Raw genomic sequence first — 15,404 nt, forward strand, 5'->3', positions numbered from 1 at the left:
CACGCAAAGAATCGGCGTATCTAACTCCTTCCGCTGAGACGGCCAACGCTTCAAGTTCAGAGAAAGTTTGCGGGCACGCCGCAAAACACAAGTATGACCTATAAGATGGTGAAATGCCTTCCACAATAGCTTGTACAATTTGATCCTCAGGGAAGTGAAGAGCAAACACCCTGGTATAAAACTTAATGTCTTGTATGAAATCAGCCAAGTTTTCATCCAACCTCTGTACTCGATAATAGTACTTTTGAATCAGAGATGACCTCGCGCGGGCGGGAATAAAGTTTGCAAGCAAGTGTGCATGAAAATCTTCAATAGATGACTGTTCAGCTATGGCTCTTACTATTTTGTCGGAGAGAATACCAATAGCATACGGATAGATAATTTGCAAGATTTGACATGGAGACAGAGAAAAAACCAGGGCATGATCCTGAAATTCCACTAGAAATCTTAAAAATGAAATTACGTCACTGGTGGTATTAACAGAAAACTTGGATATACCTCTGAGCAACATTGCCAATGGATGAGGCAAGCTACTAAATCCGGGTGACATAGTAGATAAAGGTTTCAATGGCAAGGAAGTCAATTCAGAACGGATGTTACTCAATGATGCACGACGTTCAGATTCGTTGTCCAATGGGGCAGGGATAGTTTGAGCAGCAACGGTTATCCTATTAACTTCTCCCTTGGGAGGCGCTTCCTCACTACCTGGATTCACTATGGTGGGTTGATCAGATTTGGGAGGAACTTCCCCAGTTAACAATTGAGTGACCTTACTAGATAACTCGGAAATATTTTCCAGGAGCGTACTAGCTTCCTTCCTCTGAACGTCATTCAGTTTTAGAGACAACAGATCGTTAACCCTATTCGAAAAATGATATAGCCTGCCTTGCACACGCTTAATTTGATTTGGAGACGGATCATTTTCATCAAAAAAACTAACTACAGAAGCTAGCCCAGTAATATTCTCCGTGATCGTGGAAAGAGAGTCGTCAATTTCTTTCTCTCCCAAATTGGGGATGGAAATGGGCAAATCAAGGGACTCTCTAAGCTTGTTAGTGTCTACTGCAACCGTGCCTCCAGATTGTACATTTCTAATAGTCAATTCATAGATCAACTCCTCCTTGCGCAAATAGTTAAGAAGGAGAACATCGCGAGGGCCGGGCATGATGACAGAACAACCTGGAAAAAATCAAAAAATTCCAGCAACTGAGAAAATGGTTAGAGTTCGGAACAAACAATGTTTAGCCGTCAAAAGGGGCTAAATTGAGACCCATTCAACCACGCTCTGCTACCACTTGTTACCGTGTTTTGGTGGTAGGTAGAGGTGTAAGAAGGTGCGGGCGTGAATGGGTCTCAAACTACGGAATCAAAGTTAATGTAAAAGTTAACAAGGTTATATTTCCTTTTCAATATTAAGTAATAACAAAGAACAGGTACTTAGTAGCCGAAACACAATTTAAAATGTACAATTACAGGGATTACAGAGTTTGGGCTTCGAGCCCTGAGTTCACAATTTTTGAGCAACTAGCCCAACTTTCCGATATACAAATTTTAACAAAGGGGCAGAAGACCCCAATCAAACCCTGGAGCACTTGCTCCAAATTACACAGTAAAGCCTCCTCGAGGCATACAACACTCCGTTTCCAAAAGAGCCACACACTCTTTAATTTAAGCCTCTCCTAGGCCACACCAAACTCCACCTTCAAGTTGTCCTCAACGGACATAAACACAGGGGTAAAATACCCAATCTACTGAGGTCTATTAAATGAAAAGCAGGTTAATTGAATGACCTCTAAAACAATTTGAGAGGAGGCGAACTTGCACTCCTAATACACTTTGATTTTAAAACCTACTTTGGCACTAGGCCGTTATTACAAGGGCTAATCCCATACTACAGAGGTGACTTAATAGCAATTTACATTACATTACGGAAGAATTGGTTGAGAGAATAAGTTCACCTCAAGACGATGTGAGTGGGAGCTCGAGAGGGTTAAGCACTCTCTATCGCGATATGTCGTTTTAAAATAGGATACCAGTTGTTTTTACATTTTAGGAAAAGGTTACATGGTTGAACGCTTAGAACCCGCCCCGAAAGTTAAACTGCTGAGCAAGAAAAGAAAAAATTTATTAATCGGCCATTACCTTATTGTTGACCGCCGCCGAGGAAAGAGGCGCTTCCCGCCTCCTGCTATGTACTTAATACACTGAAAGATGGAACAGAAGTGGCCCGGAGACCCTAAAATCAGCAGTTTATATACTCTCGCGGAAGTTTCTAGGCGTTAGGGGAATGAAAACACCCGCCCACAATGTTTTTATTGGATAGGACCCCGCAACAGATACAAGTTGGGGGAAGATACACCAGATTGGTCAGAAATTACTAAAAGAAATTCGGGATTGGATAAATCTAAAACAAGGGGAAAAAGAGGGGTATACAGCCAACTTAAACAAATAACAGAAAGAAATTTAACAAGAAACAAACTTTTGAAATAAAAATTTCTCCAACAAATAGTTCTTTGACTCCGCACTAGGGTGCGCTATTGTTGATCTTCAGTAGTGTCCTCTAGAAGAGAAAGTTCACACTTCTTACTTCAAGCGAAACAAAAACACATCAAAAGTGACACAGTTCAAAAACTCAAAATTTTCCACGTGGTGACATCATCTGAGAAAGTAGAGAATTAATAGAGTAGATAAAGTTCAACCTTCCTCCAGAAGAGGAGTTTCAACTGGCGCAACTTTTAAATAAATGGTGTAGAGGTGTACCGCCCGGTACAATTACAATTACATTATTTACAAATCAATACCAAATATCTTTCATTTAATTCAGGAGGAAAAGCTGCAAACTGTTAGTGTGCAGCGCACCAGTAATCGGCCACTCAGCCTGGCCAGGTTGCCAGCCCTAGTAAGCCTAGCCTGCAAATCAAACCAAACCCTGTTAGCCGAGCTCCCTTGATGTTGTCCTTATAACGTAACAAGCCCAGCCTCGCTCTATAGTGCTGTCACACTATGCAAGCCTATCTTAGCTGGCAGACACACTTATGTGCCCAGCCGAGCCTGAGACCGCTTACTGCTCATCTCTATCCAGGAAGCAGAGAAGAGCTCATGAGGGCTGAGGAGAAACATATGTAGAAAAACTGAGACTGATCAGGAGAACACATCTAATTGCAGACAACAATGTATGAAGATGTTGACACTGTCCTTGTCCTTTCATGTTTTCTATCTTTCTCTTCCTGCATTGACTTGCCATTGTGTTTATCGTAATGTGTGTTCCTTTCGAAGTTTCCATCCTTCTACCCATGACTTAATTCTATGAAATTTAAGTATATTGCTCTTTATCTTTCATGAAGATCTGGAATTCTCATGACAAGATTCCAGATCTTCATGACTGTTTAGTACTACTTCCCCACCCCTATAGCATGCTTTTATTTTAATATTTATCAATCTGCCTGGAATTTATAAATGAACAGCCTACAACAGCTTACAAAAGAAAATTAAATAAAAAATCCCAAGAAATAAATTTGTGATTTACATACAGTACACTGAGTGTGTCAACATGAGGATGAACATAAATGGTGTATCAATAATTTGATGAATTCCTTCAGTGTTGTGAGGGAAATGGCATGTTTGACACCTTTGTTGATTCGGAGTCTGATGCAGAAGTCGACAAAGAAAGGAGTAGTTGTGTTTCTGGCTATGACCATACATCCCAAAACATCAAGGCCCTTGATCTAAAATTTACCAACATAGTAGGGAATATACAGGTTGTATCTATCCTCTTCTTCTTCTTCTTCTTCTTCGTCAACTTCTACTCACTGTGCCGCAACAGTTTCAAATCTAGAAGATTGATTACTTACTAACTTTTTTCTTTCTTCATCAAAGGCGATGAGGTTTACAGTATGAATACCAATGGCATAGATGCCATGAACTACTTCATTTTGTAATCTTTCAACCTCTTGGCCAGGATGGGACAAATGCAGTAATGTTTCACATTAATTAGAGTTTTACTGTACAAGCAGTGACCTAAGACATGTGCAGGGATTTGATCTCAATGTGATAATGTTGACAATGTTTGCTCTTAGGGAAGTTGCAAAATGCCTTGATGGACAGGCTACACCACTTACCAGAGAAACATGTAACACCCACACGACTCATAATTTGTGAGTGGAAACAAATCACCAGGGGGGCCCTTATCAGCGGTTTGCATTGCTTACTTTTTGCACTTACTTATGACAACTGCCTCGCTTTCATTTTTCCAATCTGACCCCACTTGGTAAACCCTTGTTTTCTGACCCTGTGGTATTAGGTTTATGAGGTTTAAGGATTCTTTCATTTTCATGCTCTCCCCTGATTAGTGTTATAGGCCTAGATGATTCCAAGGTTGTACTTCTGCTTAAAACAATAATCACCACACCACCACCAACACTCAACAAGTTTGCCATTGCTTTCCATTTATTGTATTTGTGCTTGACTCCTCACTTTCATGATTCCTACAATATACCTCTGGTTCAATTCTTCTACTCTTCTGTTCTAAAAATAGTCTGACCACTTTCTCTTCTACCTATAAAGAAATTATTTTCCTTATGTATTTCCCCTTAAAACAATGATTTCCACCTCCTTAAGCATTCCAATTTATTGGCCTATATTCTTTCCATACCGCGCACCTCTTTAATACTAGGTTTACCACAGCAGTCAAAATGACAGTTTTCAGTTCTGTTTTCTCTATCACTCTCGTTATGAGGTTAGGACATACAAATCCATGGTGACTTTTAATGATTTTAGTGTACTTTTCAGCATATACCGTATAATCCCGAATACCATCCACCACCGAATTAGACCCGCACCCTAAACTTGAGACGGCAAAATATCGAAAAAATAAAAAAATCAAATAACTTACATACCTCTTTAATTTTCTTCGAATATTCCATAAATATAAATTCAAACAGCTTACAATTGATAAAATCACCACAAGAATCATAAATAAATTCAGTCCAATACTCAGATCATTCACAATTCACCGTCATGTGAAGTTTCACCATAGGAACTTTTGTCACTGACATCTTTCCACAAATAGTCGTCCTCATTACCGTCCACTGAATTTGAAGTTCTAAATTTCTTAAAGCTTTTGGACACTAGATCGCTGGGAATGTACGCCCATGCGGTCTTGATCCAGCTGCATATTAATCCCACTTCAGGCCTCTTCACTCGTCCGGTTGGTGTTAACGTGTGATCACCATCAGACATCCATTTGGTATACAACTGTTTCATTGCAGTTTTGAAAGGCCGGTTCACGCACACATCCAGCGGCTGTAGAATAGAAGCAAGTCCTCCCGGAATATCGCAAGATCGTTTTTTTCTTTCCTCATCATATCTTTTATGGCGTCAGTTGTTATGTCCTCGGTAACTGTCCAACACAAGCATGTTTCGTTTTTGTAACAAAGCTCCCAGGCGATGTTGCCAAATGCACTTCACCCAGTCCTCAACTAACGCACTGTCCATCCAGCTGTGCATCGTTGCTTTTCGTTACCACCTGTTCTGATGGTTACACTTTTAGAACCCTTTGTATCCACTGTATTTTCAAATGGCATTTCAAAATAGACAGGTGTCTGGTCAGCATTCCCAATTTGCAACAGCAAATAAGAATTTTGCTTCCTCAAATGAATAATGTGACACTGAAAGGCCGTTAATTTTCTTCATACGCCCCAAGGAGGCGTTGTGAAATAGACATACGTCTCCGAATGCACAATCCCTTTCTCTAATGAAAGTTTCAGATCCATCTGTGGCTTGCAGTAAAACCCTGTGTTTTGAGTTCTTTTGAGGTCTCTAGTGCTTTCAATTGACACATTTCACTGGGAACACCATATCCTAACTCACGTTTTTCTATCACAAATTCGTTCTTCAATTTCCAGAAACAATGCACTCCACCCGCGGAACGCTCTGTGATCGCCATTACTTTTTAGAAGATTTTCCTTCTTCCACCAATCACAAATACATGATTCATCAATATCGTACTTTCTGCCAATGGCATGATTACATGTTATGAGTCTCATTATGATAGCCGTATTGGAGTAGTTTTTTAAATAAATTTGTTTGAAACTTTTACAATGGCATGATTTCCGTATATTTCAGCTTCGCTTACAACTTTAACTTTCTCACGCACAGTAAATGACCGCAGACGCCGTTTTGAATCCATCGCTTACTATCAAGACAGCACTTTCACGGGACAGATACGGAACTCGAATGTAAATGAGGTAGACTTCCATAACCAACAGTCTCGACTCTCACAAAGTACAATATCCCGCGAGATCAGCTATTCGCGCACCAGCATGCCAGCAACACTTGTGAAACAAATTACAATCGAGCATCCGCAGCAGCGGCTTTCATATTTACCCATATTCTTTGATTTACCGTATTTCATTACCTTACATTTCACATTTACATGCCACTGTAACCATATTGAGAAAAAATCGATCTTGTTTTCTAGAACGCAACTAAAACACAATAAGACCTGAATGCCCGTTTACATGTGGTATACTGAGTACGGTAACTGTATTCAAATCTATTTCAATACTCCATGTAAACGTAGCAAATATTTACAAAAATGAACGGCTTGATAATGACCTGCACCCAAGATTTAGAATCAATGTTTTGGGGAAAAATGTGCGGGTGGTATTCAGGATTATATGGTAGCTTCAAATACCCGTAACTCATTCCTGGTTAATGTTATGAGGTCATATACCTACTTTTACCGGATGGTCATTTTGACCGCCACTGCAGTAGCTATATATCAACTTTTCTGGCATTCATTTAGAAAGGGATATCATTCTAACAAGCTGTAAAAGTATTCTTTATTACCGTAGTACTGAATAGAACATATTGTTGTACCAAAATGGGCCAGCTGTTGGCTCTTTTCAAACAATGATTCAAGTACACTGACAAGAAAATAGAGTCAGTATTTGTTCAGTAATGGAAGGTGTGAAATCATAACGAGCAACCAAATGTCATAATAATAATAATAATAATGTTATTTTCTTTACGTCCCACTAACTACTTTTTAAGGTCTTCGGAGACGCCGAGGTGCCGGAATTTAGTCCCGCAGGAGTTCTTTTACGTGCCAGTAAATCTACCGACACGGGGCTGTCGTATTTGAGCACCTTCAAATACCACCGGACTGAGCCAGGATCGAACCTGCCAAGTTGGGGTTAGAAGGCCAGCGCCTTAACCGTCTGAGCCACTCAGCCCGGCAACCAAAATGTCATGTCCAGTCGTTACAAACATTCAAGCTAGATTTTTGCAATTGTTTTTAATTACTCCGAGGAAACATGTTCTTGCTTAGTCTGCTGGAGGATGCCAAAATTCTGAACCATTTACATAATATTTCCCCATCACAATCGAGCAATGAAGCTGGGAGTGATTTAGACCTCGATAATTGCATAGACATGTATAGCTTGGAAAATGGAAATAGTTCGGATAGTGATTCTAGTTGAGTTAGTCCTGTAAAGATTGCCATGTGAAAAAGAAATTACATAGCAGCCTTAGACCTCAAACATTAGGGAATTACCCGCCAAATGGTGGTGGACGCACACCAGCAAAACAGCTGATGACAAAAGTAAGCCTATTTGACATTAGTCATTTTGTATTTACGTGCTTCTGTGCACAGCGTAAGTTTGGTTATATATTTTGTGGGTGAAGGAAACATTAAGGCAAATAATGAAATCACTAGGAAGGAGCACGATATCAACTGCAGAAGGCCAAGCGTACGCTGTGGGAAGTCAACAAATGGGCGCCGTCAGCCCGTGGCGGTCGGCGAGGAAGAGGTTGCTTTGGATGGAATAGTGTGGACTCGCGTTGATCTACAAAGCCTACCAGGCCGTCAAGGACAGTAAAATATTCTCAGGGAACTCCCAGGTCCCACAGGACATGCAAAATGCCACATTGAAGAAACTTACCCGCTGCCACTTATCGTTTTATTGATGAATCCATGCTGTGCCACATCAAACGATGTACTGAGGTTAGAGCCCGCGAAGTTCTGAACAATCCTGAATGGACACTTTATTTGGAAGAATTGGATGCTTTCATTAGTCTTTTATATGCAGACGGAACTTATTGAGCTGACATGAATGTTCTCAATCTGTGTCACAGAAGTAGGTCCTGGAATTTTCTCCCAAACTATGACATGAAACCGTTTCCTGGAAGTCATAAGGTTTCTTCGATTCGGTGAAAAATCTACCTGCAAGGATCGCCTGAAAACTGATAGATTTGCGTTTGTATCCGTTGTGTGGGACAAATTTATATCTAATTGTACTATTTGCTACAGACCTGGTGAGAACATCAATGTGGGTGAACAGCTCTTTCCATCAAAACTAGTTGCCCATTTATGCAGTATATGGCCAATAAACCAGACAAGCTTGGTATTAAATTTTGGTTGGCTGCCGATGTGGAAGCAAAGTATATTGCAAACAGTTTCTCCTATCTTGGGAAAGATGAAACGCGACTCACCGATTGGACACTTTTAAGTGAACATGTAGAATTGCATTTTGCTGACCCTTTCATCAATCAGGGAAGAAATATTACTTGTGATAACTTCTTCACTTCACTGAAACTATAAAAATAATTGAAGAAAAAGAACACAAGTATCGTAGGCACACTGAACATAGTAGCAGAGAAGTTCCTCCTTCTGTGAAGAGCAGCAATGACTCATGCTACAGCACAGTAGTGCACAAAATTGAAGATCCAACTCTCATGTCCTACCAAAGTAAAAAGAACAAGAACTGACGTAAGCATCAACAAACAACATCCAAAGAAAAAAATCAGAGTCAGTCTCTTTCTGCAATTCTACCAAATTTGGTGTCGACATTGCAGATCAAATGGACCGTAAGTACATCGTAAAATTGATGAGTCTGCAAAGGCCAGTGCATGTCTTCAACATACCAGATCTCACTAGTATAAATGCTTATGCACTGTATAAGGCAACAGCCGGAAAGCAAATAGCGAGAAGGATATTCCTGAGACAGCTGGCCACTGATCTAGTACATCCTTACGTGTCCTCAGATTAGTAGGCCTCTCAACACCACTGTCACTGTTGGCTGCACCAATGAGGCCCTAGCCTCCGAAGAAAGTTCACATCGCAGACAGTGTCTCGTCACAGTTTGTAAAAGGAACAAGACAAAGGAAAGGTGTGCAATGTGTAGAAATCTGATCTGTGGTAAACTCACTTCAAAGGTGACCAAGCAAAAGTTGTGTGTACAGTGCGACAAATATGTTGAAAAGAAGCATGATTCAGATAGGTATATAATTTAAGCTAACGTGTGTAAGAACATTCTGCCTTACTAGTGTATATTTATTTATTTATTCATTCATTCATTCATTTACAAGTGTTACATGATCATAATTATATAGGGTCTATGATGTTTTTGTACTCAATTTTAACCTTTTTCTGACAACAATATCCTCAAGAAATCAATATGTGTTACTACTGGTCAAAATGACCGCATTAGTAAAAGTATCTAATGGAAACAAGAGAGGTCCACCTATTCAATACCATATAGTGTTATAAGAAAAATTATAACATTTTATTATACTCGGTACTGGTTTCGATGCTGGTGTGCATCATCATCAGCCAAAAATAAGAAAAATATACGTAGACAAAGTTACAATAAACAATGCATAAAGTACATACAAATTTTACAGAACTGGCAAGACCTAATTAAAAACGAGATCCATAAACATATGACTTAAACTTAAAAAATAGCACCAACTATCTTAAAACTATGAGTATACGTCCTCTTGATAAAAGTCCTCTGAATCTAAAAACATTAAACCATGTGCGGACAAAAACCAATGTTTCACTATCATAAAAGTCCAAGAGCATAATTTTTAATTTTGTTAAGAACATATGGGTAAAAGGTTTACTTGCTAAACATTCACTGAGTATTAGAGTAACCAGTGCAAGAATTAAGAAACAATTTTTCTATTGGTTAAAAATGTAAAAGTAGGTAGAAAGAATGTTTGGTAATCCTGGTGTTATACAATCTGCTTTACTCAATAGCAGGCCTGTAGATCACCTCAGTACATTCCATTATTGTCATCCTACCTCTGTCTTTCCTCCTACCTACGAGAAATATCAGAAGAGACATTAAAATTAAATTTTAATCAATGTGCTGAAAACCCTATTGCATTATTTTATATTTTTCAGGAGATACAAGTGAAAAACGGCCACAGCACCTAAGCGAGTGACGTCACTGTTGGCTAGCCACCTCCTGTGCACTATTAGTATGTATAGCAGAATCAGACAGTGCAACTGTGGGTTCAGCATGTTTAACTACTGTAAACAATACCTAAGTAAAAATATGGTCTACTGTGTTGTGCATGGTTGCAACCATGCAAGCACTTCAAAAACATCAAAGGAAGAAGGTGTAGGTTTTCCACAGATTCCCCAATCGAGAGAAATCTCCAGGGAGGTATCGAGCTTGGCAATAAAAAAGCAAAATTTTAATATTCCACCTTCTCAATACTAAAAAATCATTTGATTTAATATTCCACCTTCTCAATACTAAAAAATCATTTGTAAAAACATCACATGATTTTTTAGTATTGAGAAGGTGGAATATTAAAATTTTGTATTTACTTTAAGCATAGTCTCAACTCAATACGGAACCTAACAATGAAGTTTATTACTTTTAATAAAAAAGCAGTCGCGCTAATTTCTCACCAGCCCGCCGACATAGTTTCGTATGCTCTACACATTTCAGAGAGCAGGACTATAAACTATCAATTATTATTAAGTATAAAGCTGAACTCCTGAGACAAAATACAAAATGTGTGTTGAAAAAAGGGTCAATGCCTGCGCTAAACATGAGGGGAATGAAATCTGTTCCTGTTGCAAAGCATGCATCTACATATATTACAAAGTAATTTGAAATATTCTAAATATACTTCTAAATTTGTTATTAATCACAGTATTCCAGCTGTTGCCCATCAACAGCCTAGAATCTCACTACGTATATAGGGCCTACCTCCTTCTTGGGGATATTGTTCTCTGATTTTGTTCACTATATAAAATGGTATAACTCTTTTCTCTTCCTAAAAGAGACCATGAATTGACCCACTACACAAATTGATGAAAGGCTATGTAGGTACCGCCAGTTAGCATTAGTTTTCATAGCCAGTCTTTCCTTCATATAGGGGATACTAATTTTATCCATGTGAAGACAACATGCATTATTTAATACACTGTAAAATTTAACACAACCATAGAAATGTCCTTGTGCCAAGCAATACACGTCACACTTCCGTACACTTCATTTATTGTTTCACTCTCTTTACAGGAGAAACTTTCAGCAGCAGTGGACATGGCTTCACAATGTTCGCACTTACACCAGTCGGTGTTTCGCTGTCTTTCCGAAATAACAGATGCCGGTGGAACGTTTTCTAGTCGAGATGTTGTGCACTTTGGTTCAAATTGATAAGGCTTCAATTTTCTGGACATGATTATTTATTCCAAACAATGTACTGGCACTGAAAAACACTCGTAGATAGCTGGAAGTGGTGCAAGATATCCTGTCGTAAGGCAACAGTGATGCCACGCTGTCCCCTACTTAAAACTTAGGATCTTCATATCTCGCAAGCTAATGGAGATTTTTAAGTTCCGATTTTGACATTCCACTCTTCTATACGAAATATGACTGAATTAATTTTTTAAAATCAATTTTCATAAGTTTACTCTAAACTAGGTATTCTCTATGGTGAACAGAAAAAAATATTTCTTAGGAAATGGGTAAGTTCATCAATAGTAGGGATCTTTGCTTATCAACATTAAAAAGAAGGTTTCAGTCCAGGAAAGAGCTGTACTTCACAAGTATTAAACCTAAAACTACATAACGTACAGAAGACAGTTTAGAAAACAGGAAAATAACTGGAGCAATCTCTGTAGATCTAACAGCTGCCTACGATAGGCCTACTGTTCAACATCAAACTCTACTAGATAAACTATACCAAATTACAAAAGATTTTGAACTCACAGAAAACTTTGCTTCCCTTCTCTAGAACCAGAGGTTCTTTGTAGAGTTTCAAGATGCAGTTGCTGGAAAACTCAACAAAATGTCTACCATATGGTAGCATTCTCTCACCTTTCCTCTGCCTACATCTCCACATCTATGCTAATGATTCCTATCTGACAGCACAAAGTGAAAAGTTTGAAAAGATGGAGAGTTGCTCTGTACACTGGAAGACCTTTCAACTTACTATGAAAAAAATATATTCAAACCTAATCCATCCAAGATGCAGGTTTGTGCTTCTCACCTCAGAAACAGGGAAGCAGCAAAGAACAGTACCTGGGAAGGAGATCACTAGAAGTAACTTTGGATCGCACCCCATCTCACAAGGCACATCACATCGTATGACAACGAAATAAAAATTATCCATGAGAAACAGCATACTTCATAAACTGATGGGGGAAAACTGGGGCGCCAATGCTCAGACACTACATAAAATCGCATCAGCTGTCTGTTATTCCATTGCTTAGTATGGTATCATTCAACTCATGTGAAACGAATGGATATTGCTCTCAATGGGTCATGCAGAATAATTTCTGGCTTCCTGAAATCTACACCTATCAATAAACTATACACCCTGACAGGCATAGCCCCTCCTGGGGAACATCAGAGCACAAACTGAACTAACAAAGTCAGTACAGGATCAAGCTTACCCTCTCTTTGATCACCAACCTCCAAGGAGATGGCTGAAATCAAGGAAACCCTTGTGCAGACAATAATAATACTCACTGTAAAACCTGAGATAGCCAGGACACAGTTATGGCAATCCACTAGGGCCTATAGCACCAGAGTGGATGAAGGCTAAAGAAAGCCTTCCCGTAGATCACAACACCTATGGAGATACAGAGTGAATTAACATAAATGGGGATAACTACAGAATTCAGATCTCTGAGTGTATGAGGAGAGTCACCCCCAATATTACACCTGCATACTGTGAACTTTGTCAATAGGCCTACTCTGGCACAGTGAAAGAGTTAATGATAGGTTGTGATAGCGCTATGAACGCGGTGCACTTCTGAGCAAAGATCATATGAGACATTAAATTTATTTATTTTTTGATTAACAATTACAACATTCATTATAATTTTACCTTCCGCAGCCCAGTACTCGCTACATTCAGGTGCGCGCGGAACAACTGTTCCCCTGATCCCATACCATCACATTATAATACGAGTACCCCTCATGACCACACTCACCCGTCAGTTGATGCTGTGACAACCGCTACCTTTCCTTTTAATTTAGCACCGGTGGTTGCACTGCTCATTCTTGCAACCGCCGTGAACGCTGGTATGATCTTCCTCAACATGCCAAGGAAGGTCAGATTCCTTCAGTAAAAGTAAAGAAGTAAAAAAAGCGTTATATAACAAGTGAGAACGCAATATGTATAAAATGGCAAGTCACTACCCGTACATTTAGCTTATAGATACAGCAAAAGATAATGTTATCTGCTCACTAATTTTTCGGGAAGACCTCGTATGAAGAATATGCGGCAGATAACGTCGGCGTATAGCACCAAGTTTTCCGATTGGCACTGTGGGGTTAATTTGCAATCTCTCCGTTCAGAGTCTGGGGTCTGGTCGTTCAATACTCGTTATCAGTCGCTTGAAAACCTTCTAAACCGACACACAGTAGTCCCAAGGATCATGTAAGACTTGACAGAGCCAAAAGTCAAATTCTTTCAAAACGTTGTCGGGCATATGACTGAAACTCCTCACAAGGGTCAATATCTTACCGAAGTTACGGGAAAAACTACAAAACTTCGGAGCTCTATAATTTTCGTCGATGAATGTGTTTTTAGATCTAGGTTATGTCAAAAACAAAACATGTGATTTTGTGATTGCAGAGAGTATATATTAATCATAATCACCCCTGCCTCGATCCTCCTATTCTGTTCTGTTCGTGAAGTTGATTTGGGCTCGTTATTTCACCCAGACACAATACTGCATTATATTTGTACTAGTTCTACACGCGCACACAAGTTCAATAAAGTAGTACAGCAATGCAGTTTACAATGTTTTTTGAGTACGAAGTACTTGAAGATTGAGGGAAGTAGACCATGCAGCGGACTCACAAAATGGGTTCAAAGCACTTGAAGTGGTTCAGGAAAAGACGTATCACCTAGACAACTGAGAGTGAGGAAATACGTATACAAGACTGAGATATAGGAAAAGCACAGGGACACAAGGTATACTAATCTTCACGCTAGAGTGGCCGTCTCAGCGACTTCTACAAAACATACACACCGGGCCAACATATAAGGGATAAGCAGGAGAGGGCAGTGGAACGACGGAGGGGTGGATATATGTGAGAGTGTAGGACTTTAGACAGATGGAAAGAAATATCTGAGCAACGTATATGGGGGATGTAGAGAGCGGCAAAGTGTCAGTGATATCGTAAACAAGTCTCGTTCGCTCTGTCGTGTGGTGCGGTTGTACAGCGCATGCGCTTGTATCGAGTCGGTTCTAGAGTGTTCTACTTAGTGCTTGCCGAGTGGTAGCGTGCAACTCGTAGGTCGACATGGATAGTGACAGTGGCGGAGGTGAAGAACCTGATCCTTTAGCTAATGATAATGTCGATCATGAAGAAACAGTGAAGACGAATCACCATTCTGCAACTATCTCTAAGAATTCCTCGGTGACTAATAATCATAAAGCTTCTAATACTCCTAATTCGACTACTATACCCACTAACCATAATCTTGCTGCATATAGCTACCCTACTAATCATCAGGGACCATATATTGTATTTGTGTCCGGTAAAAGTACGAATAACATTGGCAACCTACACCCAATGGCACTCGGAAGACTTCTACATGAAAATAATTTCCATGTTCACTCCATTCAACCCAAAGGGAGAAACAGGATTCAGGTCGTTTTTCTATCTGCATTACATGCTAACTCATTTTTACAAAGTAAATTTCTTGCCTCACATAACTTACATGCATTTATTCCACACTCAAACCTATTTCGCATAGGTATAATTAGAGGAGTTGACAAAAATCTTACTGAACCTGACATATTAGCTCTAATCAAAAGTGATATTAAGGTCCATTCTGTACAACGGTTAAATCGTAAGACGATCGAAGACGGGAAGATCGTATACGTGCCAACTGGATCAGTCAAAGTAGTCTTTTGGGCGAAATATCTTCCCAAATATGTCTCTATTTTTCAAGTTGTGTTAGAAGTGACTCCATTTATTTTTTCTCCAATTCTTTGTGGGAAATGCCAAAGATATGGTCACACTCTCAGAAATTGTCAGTCGTCCACTTTTAGATGCAAAAATTGTGCCTTAAACCACGCGACAGCTGATTGCCTATCTAATATAATACAATGTTTGCACTGTAATAAGCAACACGCA

At 39.4% G+C, this 15,404-nt stretch overlaps 1 protein-coding gene across 3 annotated transcripts in view; it reads right to left on the reverse strand.

The window, feature by feature from the left end:
• Positions 1-13,844, reverse strand: part of Dhrs4 (Dehydrogenase/reductase 4) — an 84,854-nt gene extending 71,010 nt beyond the window's left edge. For 2 of the 3 annotated variants that reach the window (XR_011017542.1, XM_067145950.2), the window contains exons 1-2: positions 13,458-13,844; positions 13,244-13,372 (exon numbers count right to left, since the gene is read on the reverse strand). Coding sequence is in view for 2 of the 3 variants with exons in the window: in XM_067145950.2 (XP_067002051.1) it covers positions 13,244-13,372; positions 13,458-13,459 (131 nt within the window). In the remaining variant the exon portion in view is untranslated. The remainder of the gene's footprint in view (positions 1-13,243; positions 13,373-13,457) is intronic. The other variant, XM_068225135.1, reaches the window with a different exon arrangement.
• Positions 13,845-15,404: the final 1,560 nt, after the last annotated feature.

The sequence above is a fragment of the Anabrus simplex genome, chromosome 1, assembly GCF_040414725.1.
Source record: "Anabrus simplex isolate iqAnaSimp1 chromosome 1, ASM4041472v1, whole genome shotgun sequence".
NCBI lineage: Eukaryota > Metazoa > Arthropoda > Insecta > Orthoptera > Tettigoniidae > Anabrus > Anabrus simplex.